At 37.3% G+C, this 24,699-nt stretch overlaps 1 protein-coding gene and 1 pseudogene across 1 annotated transcript; one reads left to right on the forward strand and one right to left on the reverse strand.

Moving 5' to 3' along the window:
* Nucleotides 1-217: 217 nt before the first annotated feature.
* Nucleotides 218-24,699, reverse strand: part of LOC111297517 (uncharacterized) — a 35,172-nt pseudogene continuing 10,690 nt past the window's right edge.
* Nucleotides 13,665-17,008, forward strand: LOC149515686 (uncharacterized). Its single transcript, XM_089740539.1, has one exon. The coding sequence runs from the start codon at nt 15,951-15,953 to the stop codon at nt 16,410-16,412; it is 462 nt and encodes a 153-aa protein (XP_089596665.1). The 5' UTR covers nt 13,665-15,950; the 3' UTR covers nt 16,413-17,008.

Below are 24,699 nucleotides of genomic sequence, written 5' to 3' on the forward strand. Positions count from 1 at the left end.
TTTCAACTGCAGTGTTTGGAGACAATGCTTTTATGGAGAAGGCATGGCAAGATATTTGGGTATATAAGAAACTATTAGGAATAGCACCAACTGAATACAAAAATAAAGGTTAGTCAAAAATTTAAAAATAAAAAGGGAGACATAATTAAGATGGTCTAGACATGTGAGATGAAGTCTTGGAATAGAAAGTTTTAAATAATAAAAAAAGGTAACTGGAGTTAAGTACTTATGTAGCATAAAATTGTTAAAACCTTTAAGCAAGCATCAAGCAGCTCAAATAACCAGTTCGAAAAAGAAGATATGAACGTTGCAACTAACACTCAGGTTTGTCAACTCTCCATGATTAACAAGGCAAAGAGCAAGTTCTCTTAACTCATGACCCTGTAAAGCTCCTTTCACTGAACCTGCAATAGCCAACCTTTTAAGAGGTTCACGAGCAATGTCAGCCTGGGCAATAGCATCAACTACATCAATAAGGTCTAAAACCTCCTTCGCAAATTTTACTATTCCTTAAACAACCTCAACTGGATTTTCCTTTTTGGCTGTCAGATTAAGGATATCATTCAAATCAAGCCCGAGATTATCATATCCTATGTCCCTGCTGTTGCTTATTGTAAAAAGACACTGTAGAGCTCTTTTCAACTCATTACTCTTCATGGCAAAATCAAACTCCAACCTGTAAAACATAGAATAGCAATGTAATTGAAGAAACCATGGATCAGAATGCAATGCAAGAATAACATAGGACTCTTGTTGCAATCTAATTGGCACAAACATGAAAAACTACATAATATACTTATAGAGAATGTTTCAATGTAAACTCCAATAGGCATATAGCACTTCCACCATCAACTTTCTTCCCCTATTTTCTTGAGCAAACAGTAAGATTCGATGATGGAGAAGAATGTATAAAAATGTAGTATTTCAAATTCATTTTTCATGATGCTATTTTTGTTGGCTAGAATAAACTTAAAAAACTAGAGCTGCTAAATTAAAGGAAAAGCACGACGGTAGGTTAATATCCCATGACTATTTTTCCTTGATTGCGAATTGATTTTGCATATATGATTGCATTCCACCAGAAATTCAACATTAGAGTCAGTTTGAATATCTACTAATGCAAAGATATATGACAAAAAGAGAGCCATGAGCTCTTGTTAATGTGGATGCAAATGACGATGGTGGATAACTGCTGTTGGTTTGCAGCTGCTGTAGAGAAAAAGTAAAAGCAGTGGGTTTTGAGAAAATTTTAATGAAAGCTATGGCAAATTAAAATGAAAGTTCTGATTATGAAAGTTAGTCAAAGCCACAAATCAAGTACTTCATAAAAATTTTGGTTGCAAGTAGCACGTGTATTATTGAAAATAGAAAAACAAAGAAGGAATAAAAAGGGAAAGGCAAAAGGAAAAAAAGAAAAAGAAAGAGAAAAAAAAGATATATATATACTTATTATATTTCAAACTCAATTGACACATCATATTTTTTTATTAAGAATTTATGTTGCCAAAAAATAAATGTTCCTTTTGTAAGAAATATTATTTTGATAGCTTATTACTTCAAATTGAGATAACAGTCACACGCAATTCAAATGACAGTACATACAACTTTTACTTTTCAGAGCCAAATTTAAAGTAGATGCTACAGGTACATAAAGACAACGATACAGCATTAAGCAAATATTATATATATAAACATATATGTTTTTGGATAAATAAAAATTATATAACATTTTATAACATTTGTTATATATTATTAGTTATAATTCCATTAATTTTAAATAAAAATAGAGACTATGCAATAAAAAGCTTCTCAAATTTGATAAATATGTTACAAAAATATTTTATTTTCATAGTTTCTTCATGTAAATTTATTATTATGCACATACAATGATTGGGTTTGCATACATCTGAACTTAATCTAGTCCAATAGCTTTTAGGGTTAAAAATTGTAACTTGATAATTAACCTTTTAATAGTTTCCTACCAAAAGCCCATTTGATCTCGCCCAATATTATACTTTAGTGGCCTATTATAAACATTTTCTTTTTCAACTAACTTTTCACCTCTAACTTAAGTGTCAACTACATAGATAAATATGACAATTTATTTTTTTGAATTATTTTGCTGTATCCATATGTATTCAACATGTATCAGGCAATGTCAAATAAGTATCAGTATTTTCAACACAAATCCGACATAAATACATGTGTTAGACCCATGTCCATACTTCATAGATGCTAAAATCAAACCGATTTCAAGGTGGATGGTAAACTTAGAGCACTAAGATAAATAGAATGGTAATTTGATCCTTTGCACATCAATAATTGCTCCTATATCATCACATCATTTGCCTCAAAAGAATGCACTTCTCTAATCACTTTACTGACTCACTACTGAATTTTTTTACCTAGGATTAATTAAACACTTAATTCCCTAATACAAGTATTTTTAATCTATTTTACTTGAATGGGGTATTTTAAGTCACATCAACACCTTATCATACTTTAAAAAGATCAAAATGTTTTTATTTTGACAGAAACCAGATACAATCTCTGTTTAACAATTAATTTAGAGCATCAAAGTTCATACTAAGAAATTCTTCCTCTCCTCCATAGATCCATAAATCATGTGAATTGACGAATTGCAAATGAAGTGCAATCAGGGATATTATTGGTCTTGACAAAAAAAGGGGAAAAGAATGCAAATTGAAGGCTGCTGAAAATTTAAGTATTACATTTTTAATTAAAAAATTTAAGCACTGAATTTATGATATAAATATTGTTTAGTATGCTATTGTAAATTAAATGTTTAGTAATTTTTTTATTAATATTTTATAAATGAGATGCGATTTTATAATTATTTTCAATAGGTAAAAGTAAGAAAGAAATGAATAAATAGTTAAAAGGAAAGAATATAAGATTAATATAATTAAATAACATTTTTTCCTTGAATGAATTGATACATTAAGTAGATAAAAGCTATTTAGCATTTTCAATACTTTTATTGAAAATCTTCCATTAAGTGAATTTTAAAAATGATTCATCAAACACATTGAAAAAAATAAAAACCATAGAAAATTTTAATTTTCAATGGTTTGAAAACTTTAAATGGCTTATCAAACACACATTAATGGTTGTTTGGGTTGGTAGAATCTCACGAAAAAATTTGGTTGACAAAGGTGGAAAAAGTGTTGACTTTAGCAACAAAAGAAAAAAAGATTTGGCAAATGGATATCTAACAGATGGAGTTATCAACTGGGATAGATTAGTCCTTGAAGAAACTAAGAGTCTGCTCAAGCCTTTTAACTTGATTGCTGATTGCACTGGAATCAAAGTTTGATGAAATTAAAAAAATTTAAAAGAAGTTTTCTATATGGGCTAAACCCAATTGGGGATATGCATTGTTTGCCCATAATGCTAGTAATGTGATTTGTTTTAATTCTATATCCAGGAGTCAATGTTTGGTTGTTAGTACGTTAGGTGCCAGGTAGTTGCAACTCTGCAAAAGAAATGAGGCTGTTAAGAGTAAGAGAATTCAACAGAATTAAAATTTGTACAGAAAGAAAAGGTTTTATTGAGTCGATTTTTTAGAATAAAGACTTAAGGCAAGACCAGGTGATTCAACAGCATTTGCCAAGGAGTTGCTTTTGGTGCTAAGGAAAGAAGATGAGTTCCACCATAGACAGCCAAGGTGGTAAGCAGGGTGCCTCTGTGCGTAGGTGTTTATAAACTTGATACAGATAGAGTTAATAAACTGAGACTCTAGATGCTTCAGCTCAAAGATTACTACAGAGCCATGTATCAATTATTAATATTTTTACTTTTTAAAAGAAAATCAGATGTGGCATTGACATGGTGTTCATGTGCCTTGAAATACCTTATATAGGGAAATGAGATTAAACATACTCCTATAATCAAGTAAGATTTTAATTTCCCCATTTGAAGAAACAACTCAACACTACTTTTTAAGAAAAAAACTCCAATCCTTCAGTCCTTGAGACACTGGCTTTTCTACTTTTCTAAACCAGTCTGATTCCTTGTCCAAAAACTACCACAACCTCAGTGCTTGAATAAAATCAACTCAAAAGAGCAGAAATCATACATCTCCTGCTCATTGTCCTGCTATTACATTTGAGCCGTTCAACAATTGCCTATTCTTGCACTTGATGCTTCTAGTTTTTTCCTATTATCTCATGTAACAGTACCCCATCCAACCTGGTCCCCTCTGACTAAGAAAAATACCCTTATCAATGTGTGTGTGTGTTAATACAATGCAGAAATACAAGCATATATAATGCATGTGTCATGGGTCGAGACTTAAGCTCCGAGTCGCGCAACTCCAAAACCATGACATCCACTTATCCGGTGTCCCGGATCAGCTTACCTGCCACAGTTTACACCTTTGTGAGATATTATCCGCTCTGCCCTTTCTGAGCTCATGGTTTTGTTCTACAAAATACGCGTCACAAAGCAGAGATGGTGTGAACCCTTATATACCCCACTGACCTTTATATTTGATGTGGGATTCAGAACTCCTTTTTACATCCATGACACATGAACTTGTAAAACTCCGCTACACAAATAACAATAAAAAAAAGAATAGCAAATAAAAAGCAAGCAAGAATACAAAGGCATGTGTGTTTAAGAGAAAGAAATCTAACATAGAAATTTTTTATGATAGAAACAGAAGCTTATTTCAAAGTTGAAATTGTAAAAAAACCAGACATAGGAACCATAACCATAAAAGAAATCAAACACAAAATAGGTAGGGCAAACCTCTTCCATATGTTAGTTAAATGACGTGCTTTAGTGGCATAAACCATTCCAAGCATAAATTGTGCTAAATCATCATTATGATCTCTGCCAAGCCAGCTTGCCTTACGGAGGAAAACAATATGACATTGCACAAATTGTAATCTCGTTTGAAGTAGAGAAGAAAAATTTTCTACCATTTCACTGCGCTAACAGCATCTCCATAAGCAGTGAGACACCGACAATGAATGCTAGGATGGCTTAGGGACAAGGCATGCACGGTCATGTACCTACAAACAGTAATATAAGTGTAATGGAAACCCATATTTGACAATATAAATTGCAATTCTGGATGACTATAACTGAGTTTTACATGAATATAGGGCATGACATGAAAATAACTGGGCATTTCTAATCAAGAAACCACCCCAAGGAACATGTTCTAATATGCATAATTTATATAATCATGGAACCATAGATTACAGGCCTTCAAGGTATACACATCACAAATATATAAAGGGAAGAGGTGAATGTTGGAAAAGTACTACCTTAATAAAAGTATAAAAGATCAAGATATATATCAATGAATAATTGTTTTAAAGCAAAATAAGCGAACTAGTGGCAAAATTATATATAGAAAGTTACACTAGTGTCATCCAAACATGCCTAATAATTGAGAAGTCTCCAGAAATAATCAGAGCTACACCAGTAGAATGCAACATTTAGAAATTCCAAAAGCATGTAATCAACTAAAACAAGAACAAGAATTCCAAATTGGCATCATGTGAAATTTGTCCCCACTTATGCGATCAATGAAAAGGTCAACCACAAAACAGGCAAAGAGAAAATTGGGGGAAAATTATTAAGAGAAAGTGCAGTGATAAAATATTTTAGCAAGCCATTGAATTTCTCAGAGTGCAGGACAAACTACCTATCAATGAGCCAGAGAACTCCATCTCTCACACCAACCACAATTAGTGCTCCCACTGATTGTTTTTGCTCAGTTGGAAAACGAGTAACTGCTACTGTGACCCCTCCACCACCAACAGCTATCTCAGTAACCTTTCTTTCTTCCATCTCTTTTAGCATTGTTGCATCATCCCCATCAACTTTAGATTGCTTCGGCAACGACAAGAAAGGTGGCACAGAAGGAGCATGCTGGAAAGAAGCTAATCGAACGACCTGACAAGAAAACACATTGATACAAAACAGAGACCCTTAATCAAATTGTAGACAGTAGCAGCAAATATTAAGACATAACATACAGAATTATCAACGTAAATATATCTTGCACCCAAAAAAGATAACTAATTACAGCAATAAGAAGTAGTGATAGCTATTAGAATTCATTTCCTTTATTTTATTCTTTTTACTAGTTTCAAAATATCTAGTTTCGAAAAATATCTCGAACACAAAGGAGCTCCAACATAATAACAATAAGAAAAATAATGTGCATATGCCAGCATCCCATTAAAGGTAACTAAATAATGAATAATACATATTCCAATCTTCAAGTAATTCCAACGTTGGCTTTCTCTTTCAAATTAAGCTCAGTTAAAATTGCAAGCTTGTGCTTCTTTTTATTCTATTATTCCCTATCAACAAAACATGCTACTGCAAACATTCAGAGCACCTTACATCCAATATTTGGATTTCCTAAAGTCACTTATAATGTTCTGTTTTTGTGTTTTTTTTTTTTTTTTTTTTAAGGGGGAGGGCAAATATTAGACAGTTTTCAACAGCATTACTATAAATTTTATTTTCTGCAAGCAGGGATTTCGAAGGAAACAAGTGGCTACCAGTTTTTGGAAGTAAATTTCGAGTAACACAATCCTTCAGTTAAAGAATTGTAAACTTATAGAAAGAGAATCATATTGAAATATAAAAGTATACAAACCTTCAAAACCAAGCCAATATGAAACTTCAAAAAGAAGGTGCAAACATTAAATGAAAAGTTATTGCTTGCACAATCACATATGAAGTGTCTTGATTCACTTACATCCTTGTCTCATAAGATGCACCCACAATTTTAGAAAATATTCAACATTTTTCTTTCCTAACATTATTTTGTTCTTAAAATAGGCTTTCTTATCATGCAAATAGGTAGTTTTGGAAAATAAGTTCAAGTATGATGTGCTCATGTAATCATTGAAAAGAATATGCAAAAAATGAAATCAAGACAATATAACACAAAGGGAGCATTGTTGTTGTAGATACCTTATTTTGTCCCAGGTTATTCTCGAATCTCAAGTTATTTTAAAAGAGGCTTTGGGCCAAATCCATTTGATTTGGATTTATCCTCTGAGTATTGGGCTCAAATTTTATTTTGGACTCAATGTAAGCCTATTTGTTTTTATTCTTTAATTTATTTCCTTTTGTTTTTATTAATATTTTGTAGAAAAATAAATAAAAAGATAAAAAAAGGGATAAATCAGGTGATAAAGTTTTGTGTTTGAAATTTGGAATTTGAATTAAGTTTTTGAACTTTCAGTGCCTTTTTAAACTCAAAATTTAGATTAAGGGATAGGATGCTCAGTTTTTGAATTGGCATCCTATCCTCATCATCTTTATAAAAACCATTGTTCAGAACACAAAAGGGGTGGAAAATCAAAGTGAAAAATATAGAGCAAAAATACAGAGCAAAACTCAAAAGAATTAGAGTGAAAAATACATAAAAAAAAAACCCAACGATTACTGGCAGCTCTATCACCATTTAGTTTTTTTCTCCACCATACGGCCACCACCAGCACAAGCACCAAACAAGTCCTTAATCTACCACAGCACCACCAACCAATCCATCCTTTAGCCACAACCACTAAGCCTGACACCGGAGTGCCAACACATTTTATAAGTTGGGCTAAAACTCAGAAGGTTTTATCTAAAAATAAGATGGGCCTATCCTTTGGTCCAAATTCACTAAACAAATGTAGAAATAAGGTGGGTTAGAATATAGAAGTTATGTTCACACTAGCTGGAAAATGAGAGCATGAATATTGATGGGATTTGATTAGATTCATGGATGAACCTAGACACCAAATATTAAGCACATTATCAATGTGCAAGGCTATAATTTATAAGAGTAAATGGGTAGATAATTGTGCTCACACTACAGAGTATTGTGTTCACATGCAAATTGTCATGAGCCACCCTTGTATAGGGCCATGACCGGGACTTAGGTTGCCATGAGCCACCCATGTATAAGGCCATGGCCGGGTAGATCCCTTGTGCTAGGAAAAGTGTCCCCATTTCAAACATTGTAACGGTTACTGGTAGCATAGCTCTAAAAGTTCTAAGGCTCTTTTAGGGGGGGGTGAGCCAGCAGCGTAGTGTTGGGCTGTCTCACCGGGTGCTATGCGAGCTTAGGCCACCCACCAAGGGCTGCCCCCTGGCCCTGGTGATGGTGGGAGGTCCCGATGTATGATTCCCGTTTATAATATAATTCACCCCGATTGTTGCCTCGATGTGTTTCTTTCTTTCTCGATGTGAATGTGCCTTGTGTGTATGCTTGAGATTGACCTCGATATATTGTGCCTTATTGTGAATGTTTGAGACTAACCATGGTTTATGGTTATTTGTTCAGATCTCGATCTATTGAAGGCTGACTTGGGTAGAAGCGTCCATTCAAGTGCCACACGAGCTAGTGCTTGTTGAGAGAAAGCTTAGTCCGTGACACGTGGTATCAGAGCACGGTTGAGAAATGCTAGAGAAATGGATGAGATGGCCACAAGTGGTGGACCGGATCATCAGCAGAGAATTGAGGAACTAGAGGCCGCGGTGGCCGCAATGAAAACTCATATGGTGACAAAAGACCGAGTGAGGGAGATCGAGACAACCCAGCGGGAGTTGTGCGATACTCTCCACAATGTGAGCGAAGAGGCTAGAGATGCCTTAAACATTCTCCAAAAGGAGTTTGAGGAGCTCAGGGCCCAGGTGAGCATCCTACAAATAGCTGTGGCCAGATCAAGTTCGAGCTCGATGGACAGGGGACAAAGGCCCAAGGTGCTGGAGCCTCGATGCTATGAGGGGGCAAGGGATGCTAAGGAACTTGAGAATTTCTTGTTTGACATGGAACAATACTTCCGAGCTGTACACACAAGTTCAGAGGAAGACAAGGTGACAATGGCATCGATGTACCTCGCAGGGGATGCCAAGTTGTGGTGGCGCTCCAAGTTTGTCGATGACGAGTGCCTAATTAAGACTTGGACGGATCTAAAGCGAAAACTGAAAAACCAATTTTTTTCGGAGAATGTGGAGTATATGGCTCGAAAGAGACTTCGAGAGTTGGTGCAAACCGGAACGATGCGAGAGTTCGTAAGGAACTTTTCTACCCTAATGCTAGATATTCGAGACATGTCCAAAAAGGACAAGATGTTCTATTTTCTTGAGGGCCTCAAGCCGTGGGCGAGGACAGAGCTACAAAGGCAGAAAGTGCAAGATGTGGCCATGGCTGCAGCGGAACGTCTTCATGATTACAATGATGGCTCCTTAAAACGGAAAAATCCTCCATCAACTGGCAATAGCTTTAACCTTGAGAGTGGGGGAAAGATCACTAGGGTGGACCGACCCTTCAGTGGGGGATCAGACAGGAGGTCCTTTGGGCGAGATAGCACCCAGCCCAAGACAAACAACGCAGGGATTTTCAGGCCCAGACAACCGCTAGCTTGCTTTCTTTGCAAGGGACCGCATCGAGTAGCTGAATGCCCGCACCGAGGAGCCCTGAATGCCTTAAGGACCTCATCCCAAGAGTCCGCAAAAGCGCCAGAGAGCGTTGAAGAAGCTGAAAAGGAGCCAGCCAGGATGGGCTCAATAAGGTTCCTCAGTGCCCTCCCTACCCAATTGAACACTATAAAGAAAGAGCAAAATAGAGGCTTGATGTACGTGAACTTGACGATCAATGGGAAAGCCACCAAGGCCATGGTGGATACGGGTGCAACCGACACTTTCATCACACCAGAAGAAGCAAAAAGGTGTGGTCTTCAGATTAGTAAAGACTGTGGGCGAATGAAAGCGGTCAATTCGCCAGCCTTTGCGATCAGTGAAAGCTCGAAAAGTGTGACAACCCGATTGGGGCCATGGGAAGGGAAGGTAGACTTCACAGTCTCCCCTATGGATGACTTTGATGTCATTCTCGGATTGGACTTCATGACGTTGGCTCAGGCGATCCCTATCCCCGCGGCTAGCTGCTTGTTGTTCTTAGGAGAACACCCATGTGTGGTGCTAGCCAATATCTTGCCAAAGAGTGGGAAGAAAATGATTTCGGCTTTGCAATTCAAGAAAGGGGTAAAGAGAGGGGAACCCTCGTTTGTGGCCATGCCGATCTACAAAGAAGGGTCGGAAGTAGAACCAATACCCGATGGCGTAAAGAAAGTGTTGGAAGAATTCGGAGAGGTGATGCCAGAGATGTTGCCTAAGGTTCTACCCCCTCGACGAGCAGTGGACCACGAAATTGAGCTCCTCCTAGGAGCAAAACCCCCTGCTAGAGCTCCCTATCGCATGGCCCTGCCAGAGTTGGCCGAGCTGAGAAAACAGTTAGATGAGCTTCTACAAGCCGGGTTCATCCGACCATCAAAGGCTCCTTTCGGAGCGCCAGTGCTATTCCAGAAGAAGCATGATGAGAGTTTGCGCTTATGTGTTGACTACAAGGCCCTGAACAAAGTCACCGTAAGAAACAAATATCCTATCCCGCTTATAGCCGACTTATTTGATCAATTGAGCCGGGCCAAGTACTTCTCCAAACTGGACCTGAGATCTGGATACCATCAGGTCAGACTTGTTGAGGGAGATGAGCCAAAGACCACTTCTGTAACACGGTATGACGCATTTGAATTTCTTGTTATGCCCTTTGGACTAACCAATGCTCCTGCCACATTTTGTACATTGATGAATCAAGTGTTCCATGACTACCTTGACAAATTTGTAGTGGTGTACAGCTCCACCTTGGAAGAACATCAAGAACACCTACGCCGGGTTTTTGAAAGGCTGCAGGACCACCAGTTATATGTAAAAAAGGAAAAATGCGCGTTTGCTCAGACCCAAATCCACTTCCTCGGTCACATTGTCGAACGTGGCCACATTCGAATGGACATGAAAAAGGTTAGGGCCATTAAAGAGTGGACTACACCAAAGAATGTTAGTGAACTCCGCTCATTTTTGGGACTAGCCAACTATTACAGAAGGTTTGTGGAAGGGTACTCTCACAAGACCACGGCCCTCACGGTGTTATTGAAAAAGGAGCATAAATGGTGTTGGACCAACGAGTGCCAAGAGGCCTTTGAGAGATTGAAAGATGCTATTATGAAAGATCCCATCTTAGCTCTCCCCGATATTGAAAAGCCTTTTGAAGTTCAGACGGATGCATCAGATTTTGCTATTGGAGGTGTGCTTTTACAACATCACCCGATAGCATTTGAAAGTAGGAAGCTAAGCGAAGCGGAGAGGAAATATACGACCCAGGAAAAAGAGCTCCTGGCGGTGGTTCATTGCTTGAGGGCTTGGTGACATTACTTGTTGGGTTCACACTTTGTCGTGAAGACGGACAACGCAGCCGTTAGCCACTTTCTCACCCAACCAAGGCTTACGGCGAAACAAGCTAGGTGGTAGAAATTTTTAGCGGAGTTCAACTTTCACCTTGAGCATACCGCTGGAAAGACCAATCAAGTGGCGGATGCATTGAGCAGGCGATCAGAGTTGGCGGCCCTCAGAAGAATGGCCCCAATGGCAACCAGTAGAGCCACTACCGACATTCATAAGTTGATTGGAGATCATCTAGGGAAGGACCCGCAAGCCTGTGCCATCTTGAAGCTAGTGGAAGAAGGGAAATCCAAATACTTCTGGCAAGAAAATGGTGTCTTGTGGACCAAGGGGCCTCGAGTGTTTGTGCCGAGAGCAGGAGGGCTGAGACAGATGTCGATGAGGAAATGCCATGACACCCCATGGACGGGACACCCAGGCTGGCAACGCACTTTAGCGTTACTGAAACAAGGATACTATTGGCCCCACATGCGACAAGATGTGATGGACTACACGAAGACTTGCCTCATTTGCCAACAAGACAAAGTCGAAAAGAGGAAACCTGCGAGCATGCTGGAACCATTACCGGTACCCACCAAACCGTGGGAAAGCATCTCCCTCGATTTCATTTCGAGCCTACCCAAGGTTGGGGATCTTGAAACTATCTTGGTGGTAATTGATCGGTTCTCCAAGTATGCCACATTCATCCCCGCTCACAAGTATTGTACAGCAGAAGACACAGCTCGACTATTGTTCAAACATGTGGTCAAATATTGGGGCTTCCCTCAAAACATCGTCAGTGATAGAGATCCGAGATTCACGAGGTCCTTTTGGAGGGAACTTTTCAAGATTTTGGGGTCCCAACTCAACATCTCTTCGAGCTACCATCCTCAGACCGATGGCCAAACGGAACGTTTCAATGGATTGTTGGAGGAATATTTGAGGCACTTTGTCCAAGCCAACCAAAAGGACTGGCCTTCATTGTTGGACGTTGCTCAACTCTGCTTCAATTCCAACAAGAGCTCTTCCACTAACAAGAGCCCATTTGAGGTGGTCACTGGACAACTACCAAGGCTACCCCACACTTCCTTGGAACAATATGGAGGAAAGAATCCGAAAGCTTTTAACTTCAGCAAGGAGTGGAAACAAAACACAGAGATTGCACAAGCTTACCTGGAGAAGGCATCAAAGCGAATGAAGAAATGGGCAGACAAGAATCGCAGAGCTCAGCAATTCCAAGTTGGTGATTTGGTTTTGGTCCCACTAGTTCCAGAACAAACCAGGTTCTTAAGAAAGAGAGATCGTAGACTGATGCGCAAATATGAAGGTCCAGTAAGGGTCATTTCCAAGGTGGGGAACGCTTCTTACAAAATCGACCCACAGAAGTGGATGAAGGTGCACCCAGTATTTCATGTAAGCAACCTGAAGCCTTTCCATGCAGATCCTACAGATATTAGCCGAAGCGAGCCAACCAGAGCCGCCATCACCATGAAGCCACCCTCAGATCATCGAGTCGAAGAGATCTTAGCCGACAGGGAAACCAAGATATCTCGAAGACTAGTTCGGGAATACTTAGTGAAGTGGGAGGGCTTAGGACTAAAAGAAACCAGCTGGGAGAGAGAACACGACCTCCAGAGATTTCAAAGGAAGATTGAAGAATTTCAAGCCAGCAAGTCGACAAGGACATCGATAGAATAGGTGGGGGAGGATGTCATGAGCCACCCTTGTATAGGGCCATGACCGGGACTTAGGTTGCCATGAGCCACCCATGTATAGGGCCATGGCCGGGTAGATCCCTTGTGCTAGGAAAAGTGTCCCCATTTCAAACATTGTAACGATTACTGATAGCATAGCTCTAAAAGTTCTAAGGCTCTTTAGGGGGAGTGAGCCGGCAGCGTAGTGTTGGGCTGTCTCACCGGGTGCTATGCGAGCTTAGGCCACCCACCAAGGGCTGCCCCCCTGGCCCTGGTGATGGTGGGAGGTCCCGATGTATGATTCCCGTTTATAATATAATTCACCCCGATTGAATGCTGATTGTTGCCTCGATGTGTTTCTTTCTTTCTCGATGTGAATGTGCCTTGTGTGTATGCTTGAGATTGACCTCGATATATTGTGCCTTATTGTGAATGCTTGAGACTAACCATGGTTTATGGTTATTTGTTCAGATCTCGATCTATTGAAGGCTGACTTGGGTGGAAGCGTTCATTCAAGTGCCACACGGGCTAGTGCTTGTTGAGAGAAAGCTTAGTCCGTGACACAAATCCTACGATTTTAGGCACCATTTCAGCAAAACAAGATTGAAAGCAATCCTATCAATTTAGCAATCCAAAAAAAGGCAATCTTTGAAGCTCTCATGCTTGGAGGGATATTCCTACCCTATTTATTTTCTATTATTCTTTGTAAAAGACGGATTAGAGTTTGTTTTATCCTTAAGCAATCTTTTAGATTGCTCTCAAATTCTGTATCTCTTAAGTGAATTTCCTGAAATGGGGAACTTATATATTTTTGTATCATTGATTAGAATTCTTACGGTGGTATTTTTGTATCCTTTAGTGTCTAGTCTTGGTGGTGAACTATCATTTTAATCTAATAACAATATTCTGTCATTATTCAAATTCTTGTGAGTTGTCCTCTTTGTGAATTTTTCTATTTACAATTAATCTTCAACATCTCAACCATCAATTCCAAACATCAAATTGGTAACAGAGCTATGGCAGGTCGTTGTCGTCAAGCACCAACAGAGGATGTTGAAGCCAACATTGACGTTGTTGACCCAAGGGATGCCCTCATAGAAAAGATGCGACAACAAATTCTTCAACTATAACAATAGTTGCACATGCAAGAAAAGAAAAGAGATAAGGCAACTAAAAAGGAGGAATCAAGAGGATAAAAGAGAGGCCAATCCACACCATAAAAACAAAAATTTTGACGATAGCACCCCACTTCACCCATAGCAAATAAGAGACTACTTACGCAAAAACCAATTTCAACATAGTATGTTCAACCCGGAGATAAAGATTCCTAAGTTTTGAGGAGAAACTCAACCTGAGGAATTCTTAAATTGGCTACACAGTGGAGCGCATCTTCGAATACCATGATGCCCTTGAACATTGCAAGGTAAAACTAGTGGCCATCAAACTTCGAAAGCATCTCCCAAACAAAATTGAAAAATTTGAAAAAGCAAAAGGAAAGAAAAGGCAGGAGTAAAATTACAACTTGAGAGAAAATGAAAAGAGAATTGAAGAGGAAGCATCTCCCAAACAACTTCCGACAATATGTCTTCCTTAGACTCCATAACTTGAAACAAAAAGATCTTTCAGTGGAAGAGTATACGACTAAGTTTGACCACCTCATGTTGAAATGCAAATTAGTGGAATAAGAGGAGCAGACTATTGCCCGTTATCTTGGAGGATTGAAGATTGAGATAACTTATGCGGTACAATTACAACCTTATTGGACTTCTAATGATGTATGCAAGCTCACCCTTAAGGTAGAGAGACAACAAAAGGAGGCCCGTGGTAGCAACTTGAGATTTAGGTCCAAAGAACGCTACATCAATAAAGGTGGGTCATCCAAAATTGTTGTTCCTTCTAAACCCATTCCAAAATAGTCCCAAAAGAAAAATGGAACGTCAGCTAACAAGCCTCAATCTAGTGCACAAACCAAAATGTGTTTTATGTGTCAAAGGCTTAGACACATTGCCTCAGAATACCCAAATAGAAAGATTGTGACTAGTAGAAGAAGACTTGAAGGAAAACGAAGAGGAGCTGATTGAAGAGAATCAAAACCTCAAGGAGGAGGACGAGGTAACCTATGGCGATTGTGGAGCATCCTTAGTCATACAATGCAGCTTGAGTACCACACCAGCTAAGGAAGAAGATTGGTTGCATAAAAATGTGTTCCACACTCGGTGTACTGCCATAGGAAGGTACATGATGTTATAATCGATAGTGGAAGTTTTGAAAACGTTTCTACTTTTATAGTGCAGAAATTAGGGCTTAAAACAATGGATCACCCTTAATAAGCTACCTTGGCAGCAAAAAATAGAATGAAATCAAGGTCAATAAGAGGTAAAGGATGTGATGAAATCAAAGCTAGCTGAACTGGCCGAGAATGGAAAGGGATGTGATGAAACACCTTGAACGATGTAAAGTATGCCACATTGCCAAGAGTCATGGTCAAAACATTGGATTGTATACTCCATTGCCCGTGCCTAATGCTCCTTAGGAAAATGTTAGTTTGGACTTTGTAGTAAGACTATCGAGAACTCAAAGGAACAAAGACTCCATCGTGGTGGTTGTGGATCGTTTTTTCAAAATGGCCCATTTTGTTCCTTGTACTAAAACTATAGATGCTTCTCATATTTTTTATCTGTATTTAGGGAAATTGTGAGGCTACATGGAGCTCCTAAAGCCATCGTGTCTTGGTCATTTTTGGCGCACCTTTTAGAGGAAGCTTGGCACCAATTTCAAGTATAGTTCTTTTTATTATCCTCAAACAGATGGTCAAACAGAAGTAACCAATTGCAACTTGGGCAACCCTTTAAGAAGTTATGTGGGAAAGAATATCAAGCAATGGCATACAATCACTCACCAAGCCAAAAACATTGGTTGTATCCCTGGTGTATGGTAAGAATCCAATCAGCCATTTAGATTTAGTTTCTCTCCCTACTAATCAACAATTTAGTAGAGATGCAAACGAAATGGTTAGAGGTATCAAACGATTGCATGAGCACGTTAAAGCTAGAATTTTGCAGCAAAATGAGAAACATAAGAAGGCAACAAACAAGCATCGAAGATGTGGAGTTTAAAGAGGGTGATTCGGTATGGATTAACTTGCGGAAAGAGAGATTGCCATCAAGGAAGTTTAATAAGTTACAACCTAAGGCAAATGGTCCATTTAGAATTCTCCAACGGATTAGGGATAATGCCTACAAGATAAAGCTCTCCAACACTTATAGAGCATCTCCCACCTTCAATGTTGCTGATTTGTCAACCTACCATGACGAAAAGACTAACTCAGACTTGAGGACAAATCTTTCCCAACCAGAAGAGATTGACACAGAAGTGCCAACACACATTACAACTTGGGTTGAAACTAAGGAGGACTTATCCAAAAATAAGATGAGTTTATCCTTGGTCCAAATCCACTAAACAAATGCAAAAATAAGGTGGGCTAGAATATAGAGATTGTATTTACACTAACTGAAAAAAGAAAGCATGAAGATGGATGAGATTATGGTCAGATTCATGGATGAGGCTAGACATAAAATATTAAGCACATTATCAATGTGCAAGGCTATAATTTGTAGGAGTAAAAAGACAGATAATTGTGTTCACACTACAGATTATTGTGTTTACATGCAAATCCTATGATTTTATGCACCATTTCAACAAGACAAGATTGAAGGCAATCCATCAATTTAGCAATCCAAAAAAAGCAATCTTTAAAGCTCCCATGCTTGGAGGGATGTTCTGAGCCTATTTATTTTCTATTATTCTTTGTAGAAGGTAGAATAGAGTTTGTTTTATCCTTAAGCAATCTTTTAGATTTCCTAGAGTAGTGCACTTCTATAGTTCTGTATTCTCGATTAGAATTCTTAACGTGGTGTTTCTATATCCCTTAGTGTCTAGTCTTGGTAGTGAACTTCTATCATTTTAATCCAATAACAATATTTTGTCACTATTTAAATTCTTGTGAGTTATCTTCTTTGTGAGTTTTTCTATGTACAATTAATCTTCAACATCTCAACCAAAAATTCCCGGCATCAAAGCCTTCCACCGTGCATGATTGTCATTCCCATCCACAACCTTTAACAGCCCTAACCACAACCCACCTTCTCCAAGAGAAAATCACAAGAACAAAATCTAGCAAAAAACACATAAAAAGAGTCACCGGCCAAAAATCCATCACCATCAAACAACCTAATACTACCACCACTAAAATCGCACAACAGCTCAATTACTATATTCAGTATCACAATATCACAACTATCCCACACCACTTGCAAACCTACCATCCTAAAATCAAGATATTGCACAATAAACGCACAAAATCATGCAAGTCAAAAAACCCAATTTCAAACAACATACAAGCCCAATCACCCGTTACCAAAACTCAATCAGCCAAGAAATACTCAAAACCCAAAATATCTAAAACCCAAAAATAGGCAATCAAAATACAAAAAACAACAATCAACCTAAGATCAATTATAATAAGTAGTAAAAAAGGCAATGGTAGTTGTGACTCACTTCAACGAAGGTGATGACGATCAAAGAATAGGGTTCTAGGGTAGGATTTTTTATAGGAATTTTCAAGTTGGAGAAAAGAAAAAGCACAAAAAGAAAAAAGAAGGTAATGGTGGCAACCTATAGCGACGATGGTGTCGATGCACCTGAATCTAGAAAAACCTGTCAATCTTTTTAAGATTAAGTTTCTTGGTTAATTCTATAAAGAGAAAGAGATAAAAAGGAAATTGTAGAAGAAAATAAAAAAGAAAAGTTTACTTACTTTTTTGGTAAATCTTTGTTTTAAAAATAATAATAATAAAAATAAAAATAATTTCAAAACTTTGAAAAAAGTTAAAGAATAAATTTTTCTTAAAAATAAAAATTTTCAAAAAAAGTTTTAAGAAAAAGTTATAAGTATAAATTTTCCTTAAAATAAAAATTTTCAAAAAATATTGAAGAAAAGTTGAAAGGTTAATTTTCTTAAAATAAAAAATTTTAAAAGGTGTTTTGAGCAAAAGTTTAAGTATCAATTTTTCTTAAATAAATATATTTCAAAAATATTTGAAGAAAAAGTTAAAAGTATCAATTTTTTCTTAAATAATGCACCCATTTTTCCTAAAGTAAAAAAAAAATTCTTAGGAAAAAGTTGAAGTATCAAATATTCCTTAGAATTTAAACTTTTGAAATAAATGTTAATTAATCTGACGACTAAATCTCTACAAGAGAAATAATAGTTTTTTTGTATATTCTTGAAGTGAGAAAATGCTCTTAATTTTCTGCCTGAAGTATTAGAGTCAATTAAGAACAATTTTCAACAATTAACTGTCTGATGAGATTTTTTAAGGCTCAATTGATAACATAAAATCAAGCTGATACTATCCTTTAATAGGCGTTGTGAGAGTGCTATTGTCACGGACCTAAGGAAGAGTCCTGAATCCCACATCGAACATAATAGGAGGGTCACTGGGGTATAAAAGGGTTCACACCACCTTTGCCTTGTGAGGAGCCTTTTGTAGGACAAAACTGTAAGGCCAGGGGAGCCAGAGCGGACAATACCTCACAAGGGTGTGAACCGTGACGGTCAGGCTGATCTGGGATGCCGGAAGGGTGAATGCTCAGGTCCCGGAGCCGCGCGGGTTCGGAGCTTAAGTCTCGACCCATGACAAGCGGTATCAGAGCCAGCCCTAAACCGTTCGACCCACGCCAGGCGCCTCGAGGGAGGTAAACAGGGTGGCCAGCCTCCGCGACAAGGGCGTCACAAGGTTGGGTACAGGAAAATGTCACAGATCTAAGGAAGAGTCCTGAATCCCACATCGAACATAATAGGAGGCTCACTGGGGTATAAAAGGGTTCACACCACCTCTACCTTGTGAGACGCCTTTTATAGGACAAAACCGTGAGGCCAGAGGGGTCAGAGCGGACAATACCTCACAAGGGTGTGAACCGTGACAAGTAGGCTGATCTGGGACGCCGGATGAGTGGATGCCCGGGTCCCAGAGCCGCGCGGGTTCAGAGCTTAAGTCTCGACCCGTGACACTATAATCTTCCTTATATGTAACCATACTTCTAGACTTAGTTCTAGTTTTGTAGACATTACCTTTTAAAAATATCTTAATCAAGCTTGGGACTTTTCTTTAAAATAGGACAAATTCAGTTAAGTGGTCAATCGTACTTAAACAAAAAAAATTGGTGACGACTCCTTAAATCAATGTCTAGTGATAGGTCCACGAATCTATAAGTTATAACAGTTGTCAAAAGTGCAAAGTGCACTCTACATGCTAGGAGGAAGTTCAAAAAAATGCTTGCCCAAGTGAAGTAAGGTGCTGATTTCTAGAGGATAATAATATAAAGGAAGGACAAAATTGCATGTATAATGTCTATGATTTTGTTAATAAACATTAAAGTGTACTCCATTACATGGCCTAATGTGTTCCAAAGAGCAAGAAGTACCATAACTAGAGTCATCAAACAAAGTTCTAGGTTTTCTTCACTTCCATCTTCAACAAAATGTTGTGCATCAATAATATTATTTAATTTTTTATTAATGTAAATACAGCTGATTTTTCTTTTACTATTCAAAGAATATCTAACAAAAGAAATTAAAAACTAAAGAAACAATGGACACTTTAAAGTCGGGTGTGCTTTTTCTGCACCTTTCACCTTGAAAAAAGAATGTGCCTAGACACAAAAGGCATGTGCCTGATTAAAGGCACTTCTCTGAAAGGGAACAAGGCTCTTTGCTTGTTTTACACTGTGCCTTAGAGCCTAGGCGCCTTGACAACATTGAAAGGAAGTATGCATAACAGTATAACACCACCTCCATTAATGACAGCCAGCAGGAAAAATTATAAACAAGTGATATAAGAATTTTGACCTGCAGCATAGGTGGTCCCCATGTTAATCTTTCTTGTGTAGCAGTTAGGGGACCTTCTACGATGATTAGAGCCAACTCTCCATGCTCAGCAACTGCTCTTGCCTGTGCTTCTTTTAGTTTCATCTCTTCTTTCATTTTTCTTGTTTCTATGTCAATGGGTGCAACTCCAGAATCCACAAAAAAACATCTAAAAAAAGCAGCACAAAAGATATGCGTTGCTCAATTACTGTTCAGCTTGTCTGCACTCTTGGCATTCCAGCAACAAAAAAAAAAAAAAAAGGGAATAGGCACATTAACCAGCAAGAAAAGGCCCTTTATGAACAACTTTCAATGCCTTCAGGGACTTAAAACTTTAAATTGGTGTTGATGGTGTCAATTCCATTATATCAAAGGAAATGAGGGGGTAAATTAATAGAAGTGGCAATATAGCTCTTTATGGCTTCAATTGTGACCCTAGAATAGGCATCAATCAAGGAATGCAATTCTATTTAGAAATACCATTCATAAAAGGGAAAAAATTAGTGAGAAAAACCAATTATTCCATGCAGTGGGTAGTGCAATCTCTAATTGAAATCAATACATGATATAATTCAAAATGAATTAAGCAGTATCATGCAATGAAAACTGTTGCAAATACATTCTCAACACTTCTACCATTTATTCAGAGCAACTAATAGTACAATCTTATCAAAATTAAATTAAATTACATGATGAAAATATTATATTAGCATGTTCATCTCATCAAAATTAAGTTACATGATAAAAATATCATATTAGCATGTTAAATTTAAAATTAGAAATTAAAAACAAGTTATACAACACAACTAGAAAGATGTACATGAAAGATATATTTTGTTGTTTTAAAATACTTCAAAGCAATAGATGTAGTAGCTTAACATAAAACATTGATCTAGGACTTACCAAGGGGATAATTTTGTTTTTTTTCCTGCTTATGGTTTATAAAGGTTTTGGAATTTTAGGGTTTACAGCTAATAGTAATTAGGATCGGGGCTTAGAAGTAAATAAAGGATTGATTCTATTGAGGTTTAACCTCGGAAGAGAGTCAGACAGGAAGGAAAGGTGGCTGGGATTGGTGAGCAGCAAAAAAAGCAGGGCAAAATTGCAGCTATTATTATTGTGCCACAAATAATAAACTCCATGAATAACCTAAATCCAACAAAACTACTCGAGTGGAAGAGTTTACAGAAATTATAATACTGCACCTTTGTAATGAAATACCTACAAACCATAATATCAAATTCTACATAGCAAATGTTGGAACTGCATAATGAAGAGTGAAGAATAAAGTCTTTCACTGCCTTCATCAGACATGAGAAGTCAAATTATAAAATTTTATATTCCATTATTCAGCAAAGTGATGTAAATCTCAACTTAATTAGTAACATAAGTAACTTTCCATAAACTTATTTGTCCATTTAATCACTTCCATTTCAAAGAGGGGCTATAACTAGAGTAAAGCATATTTTTATAAAAAAAAGAATTATAAAAATATGCAAAAAATAGAGAGTGAAGAAAACCAGGAAATTCAATTTAATGTAAACAAATTTCTGAACAAGAAACTATGTCATACTCAATTGTAGTTGGTGTAGCCACAAACAATTGTCTCCATTGCCAAACAGCTCCAGTGGCATAGGCAATTGCAACATCTCCAAGGTATCTGTACTGGGGGCGCAAGGAACAGATGACAATATAACGCTGATAAGCAAGAGCACAATACTCAACAGTTTGGTCCCATGCAGTCCACTCTGGCTGAGGGAGAAGACCATCCACTGGTTGAAAAGTCTCCCAACTGCGCATTATAACTTCAATCAATTATTATGTTGATGAAAAGGAAATGGCATATTATCTTTGTCATCAGATGGTAAAATTAAAATACACGTAAAAGTGCAGTAGATATTAGGCAACACAAATTTCTCAAAGCACTCGTTCAGGACTAGGCTAACAAAAACTTTGGAACTGCTCCTAGACAATTTATACGCACACACATGCAATACGTACACAAAGACTGGTTCAGGAGTTCAATTTGAACAAGAGTTCATGGTAGCTGGTTCAGGACTCTAAAAAACTTGTATGACAAATTACCAAAAATATCTAAATATATCCAGCCATAAATGTCACTTGGGTTCGTATCACACATATTCTCTTACACAAAGATAGATGGTGAAGTAAGATCACTAAGTCCAGCATTACATATACATATTTTGTATACAAACATTATAAAATTCCACATTATTCTCACAGGATTGATGATACAGACAACCAAGATGTAAGAAGAATTTAAACATAAATGTCACAAAAAAATTTAGAGTTAAAGAGTCAAGCCTATGCTGTAAATTGATGGACAGAATACAAAAACACTGTCAACTCTCAACCTTAGGCGAACCTTCTACTTAAAGGAGGTTTTTTAAGTCAGTTTTGGTAATTTCTTATCTTGGATCTCAAGTCCTCATAGGTATAGGATTAACAGCTCTGAACAAAAGCAAATCAATCATTTCAATTGATGGAGGACAAGCTCACAGTTTCACCAATTATGCTTTCTTTACGGATTTTTGTGAAGCAAACCTAATCCCAGGTATGCACCTCCAGGACGTAAGTTTGAATCCTAAAAAAAGGTATGCTATCCAGTATTCAACTAGGTTCGGAGAAAAGTAATGTAGACTAGCTTTCAAAGTCAACTATTTCTGCACCAAGCGTAAGCTCTCAAAGCTTAAGCCATACATGATGCTTGGAAGCCCAACAAAAAGCTGTACTATTATACCAGACAAAATTATGTTAATAGCATACGGGCTACATAATAATTATTTTCACCTGAAAAGCTGAAAGTTTTGAGGCACTGCCTCAGTAGGAGATCTCTGAGAAAATCCATCATCAAAAGTAGCAAAAGATCCTCTACTTCCAAATCCTGACAACGGCATAGACTGAATTGTTGATATAGCTGTTGCAGCACCAGGGCTAACTCTACGAGATGTTTGATAGGCAACACCAAGTACAATATGAAATCTTATCGGTGCTATTTAATGCTGGAACTATAAATTTTTTCAGCAAGTCATTGAAAATCCAAACAATAGTTGGCAGCAGCCTAAAATATCATCTATCCAACTATTTTTTCACAGATAATAAACATGCCTAACATGATCTAGAATTTCTCCCCTCGTGAAAAGAAAACAAAACCATTTGTTGAAAGACAACATAATTTGTGGAAAAGATTGTTACAAATAACTTGACACTAAGAAACCATCTCACCTCATATTTGAAGAACCAATGCTTTAAGAATGAGTCCAATTCTACTGAAATGAAGTAACAGTATACACTAAGCAAGGAGATTAAAATACCGGTTCACTTAGGCTACCTATGGACCTCATTAATATGTTTGAAGTTCCATCATCCAGCAAAATGCGAACTTGGACATTAGCAGAAGCAGCAGTAGACTGAAAACGAGACCACTACAGCAATTTGAATCCATAGCTTGGAGAGAGATATTTCAGCTGGAATATGCTCTGTCCGTTAACTCTCATACTGAGCAATTTTACCATTCTACTTTTATAGTGGGCGTCTTTCTTACTGAAGAACTTATGTGCAGGTATCTTGCAATTGTCTGGCCTGATATTCTTTATTTCTGAATCTATAAGGTTAGCGATTGGTCCATTGTTCATGTATCCCCAGCTAGAAGCCTTGCACTTTCTGAATCAACAATGGACTAATCGCTAACCTTGTAGATTCAGAAATAAGGAATATCAAGCCAGACAATTGCAAGATACCTGCACATAATTCAATGATTCTTATGATTAATAAAGTTAGTTGTTTCTCAGTTGTGATAATTGCCAATAAAACATACCATAATTCAATGATTCTTATGATTAATATACAACATAAAGCAATTTGATAGGCTATAATTGCAGATTTCAAATAAAAATTATTCATCACCTAATACTCCATCTCAAATTGAATGTCCACTTTCCCAATGGTACAAAGTTTTACAAATGAAATATTTTGTCCCCTACTTACAACTTTTACCCTTCAAGAGTAATCAAAGTTATAGAGGTCCACTTAAAGTTAGTAATGAAGGGTAGCATTGGAAAAATGGTTTCCATTTTTTAGGAAACTGGACTTTATTTTGAGACAAACCAAAGAGAAAAGGTAGACATTCAATTTGAGATGGAAAGAGTATATAAAAAGTTTAAAATTTTTTAGGACTTACCATCTATGATTCTAAATTAGATCCCTCTTCGATGGAACTAGGGAAGCAAACAACTCACGCTACTTGAAAGCTAGTCGGATTCGACTAGATGAATACTCGAATTTAACTCGTTCACAAGGAAGCAAAGCTGAAGTTCAAGCTACTAGAGTAACGAGTCAAATCGAGCATGAGATTTGTAATACTTGACTCAAGTGGCTCATGAGCCTAATCAAAATTTTGAATTTGTTATATTTTTAATATTACATACACATATAAAAATATAATATAATATAATATAATATTTATTTATATATTTTAAAGTTATATTTGAGCTTTTATTTCGAACTCAAGCTCGAGTAGAGTCAAGCACCTCATATAAATTAGTGATAATTGAGCCTAATTGAGTCAAGCTTGAGTAGCTGGATTTTTTTGAGCCTAGCTCAAGCACAAGGAAATAAAGTTCAAGCTTAAGCCTCAAGTTTTTTAATCTAGCTGAGCTTAAGCCTAGCAGAATATCAACTTAGCTAAGGTCAATTATACCCTTAAATGGAACCTAAAACTACATCTAGATAATATATGTTTGTAAGGATGTTACAAATGTATCATGTATTTTATTTATAGTAAGAAAGTTGTAATGT

This window comes from Durio zibethinus, chromosome 12 (genome assembly GCF_047325235.1).
Source record: "Durio zibethinus cultivar Kanyao isolate XHJ-2024 chromosome 12, ASM4732523v1, whole genome shotgun sequence".
NCBI lineage: Eukaryota > Viridiplantae > Streptophyta > Magnoliopsida > Malvales > Malvaceae > Durio > Durio zibethinus.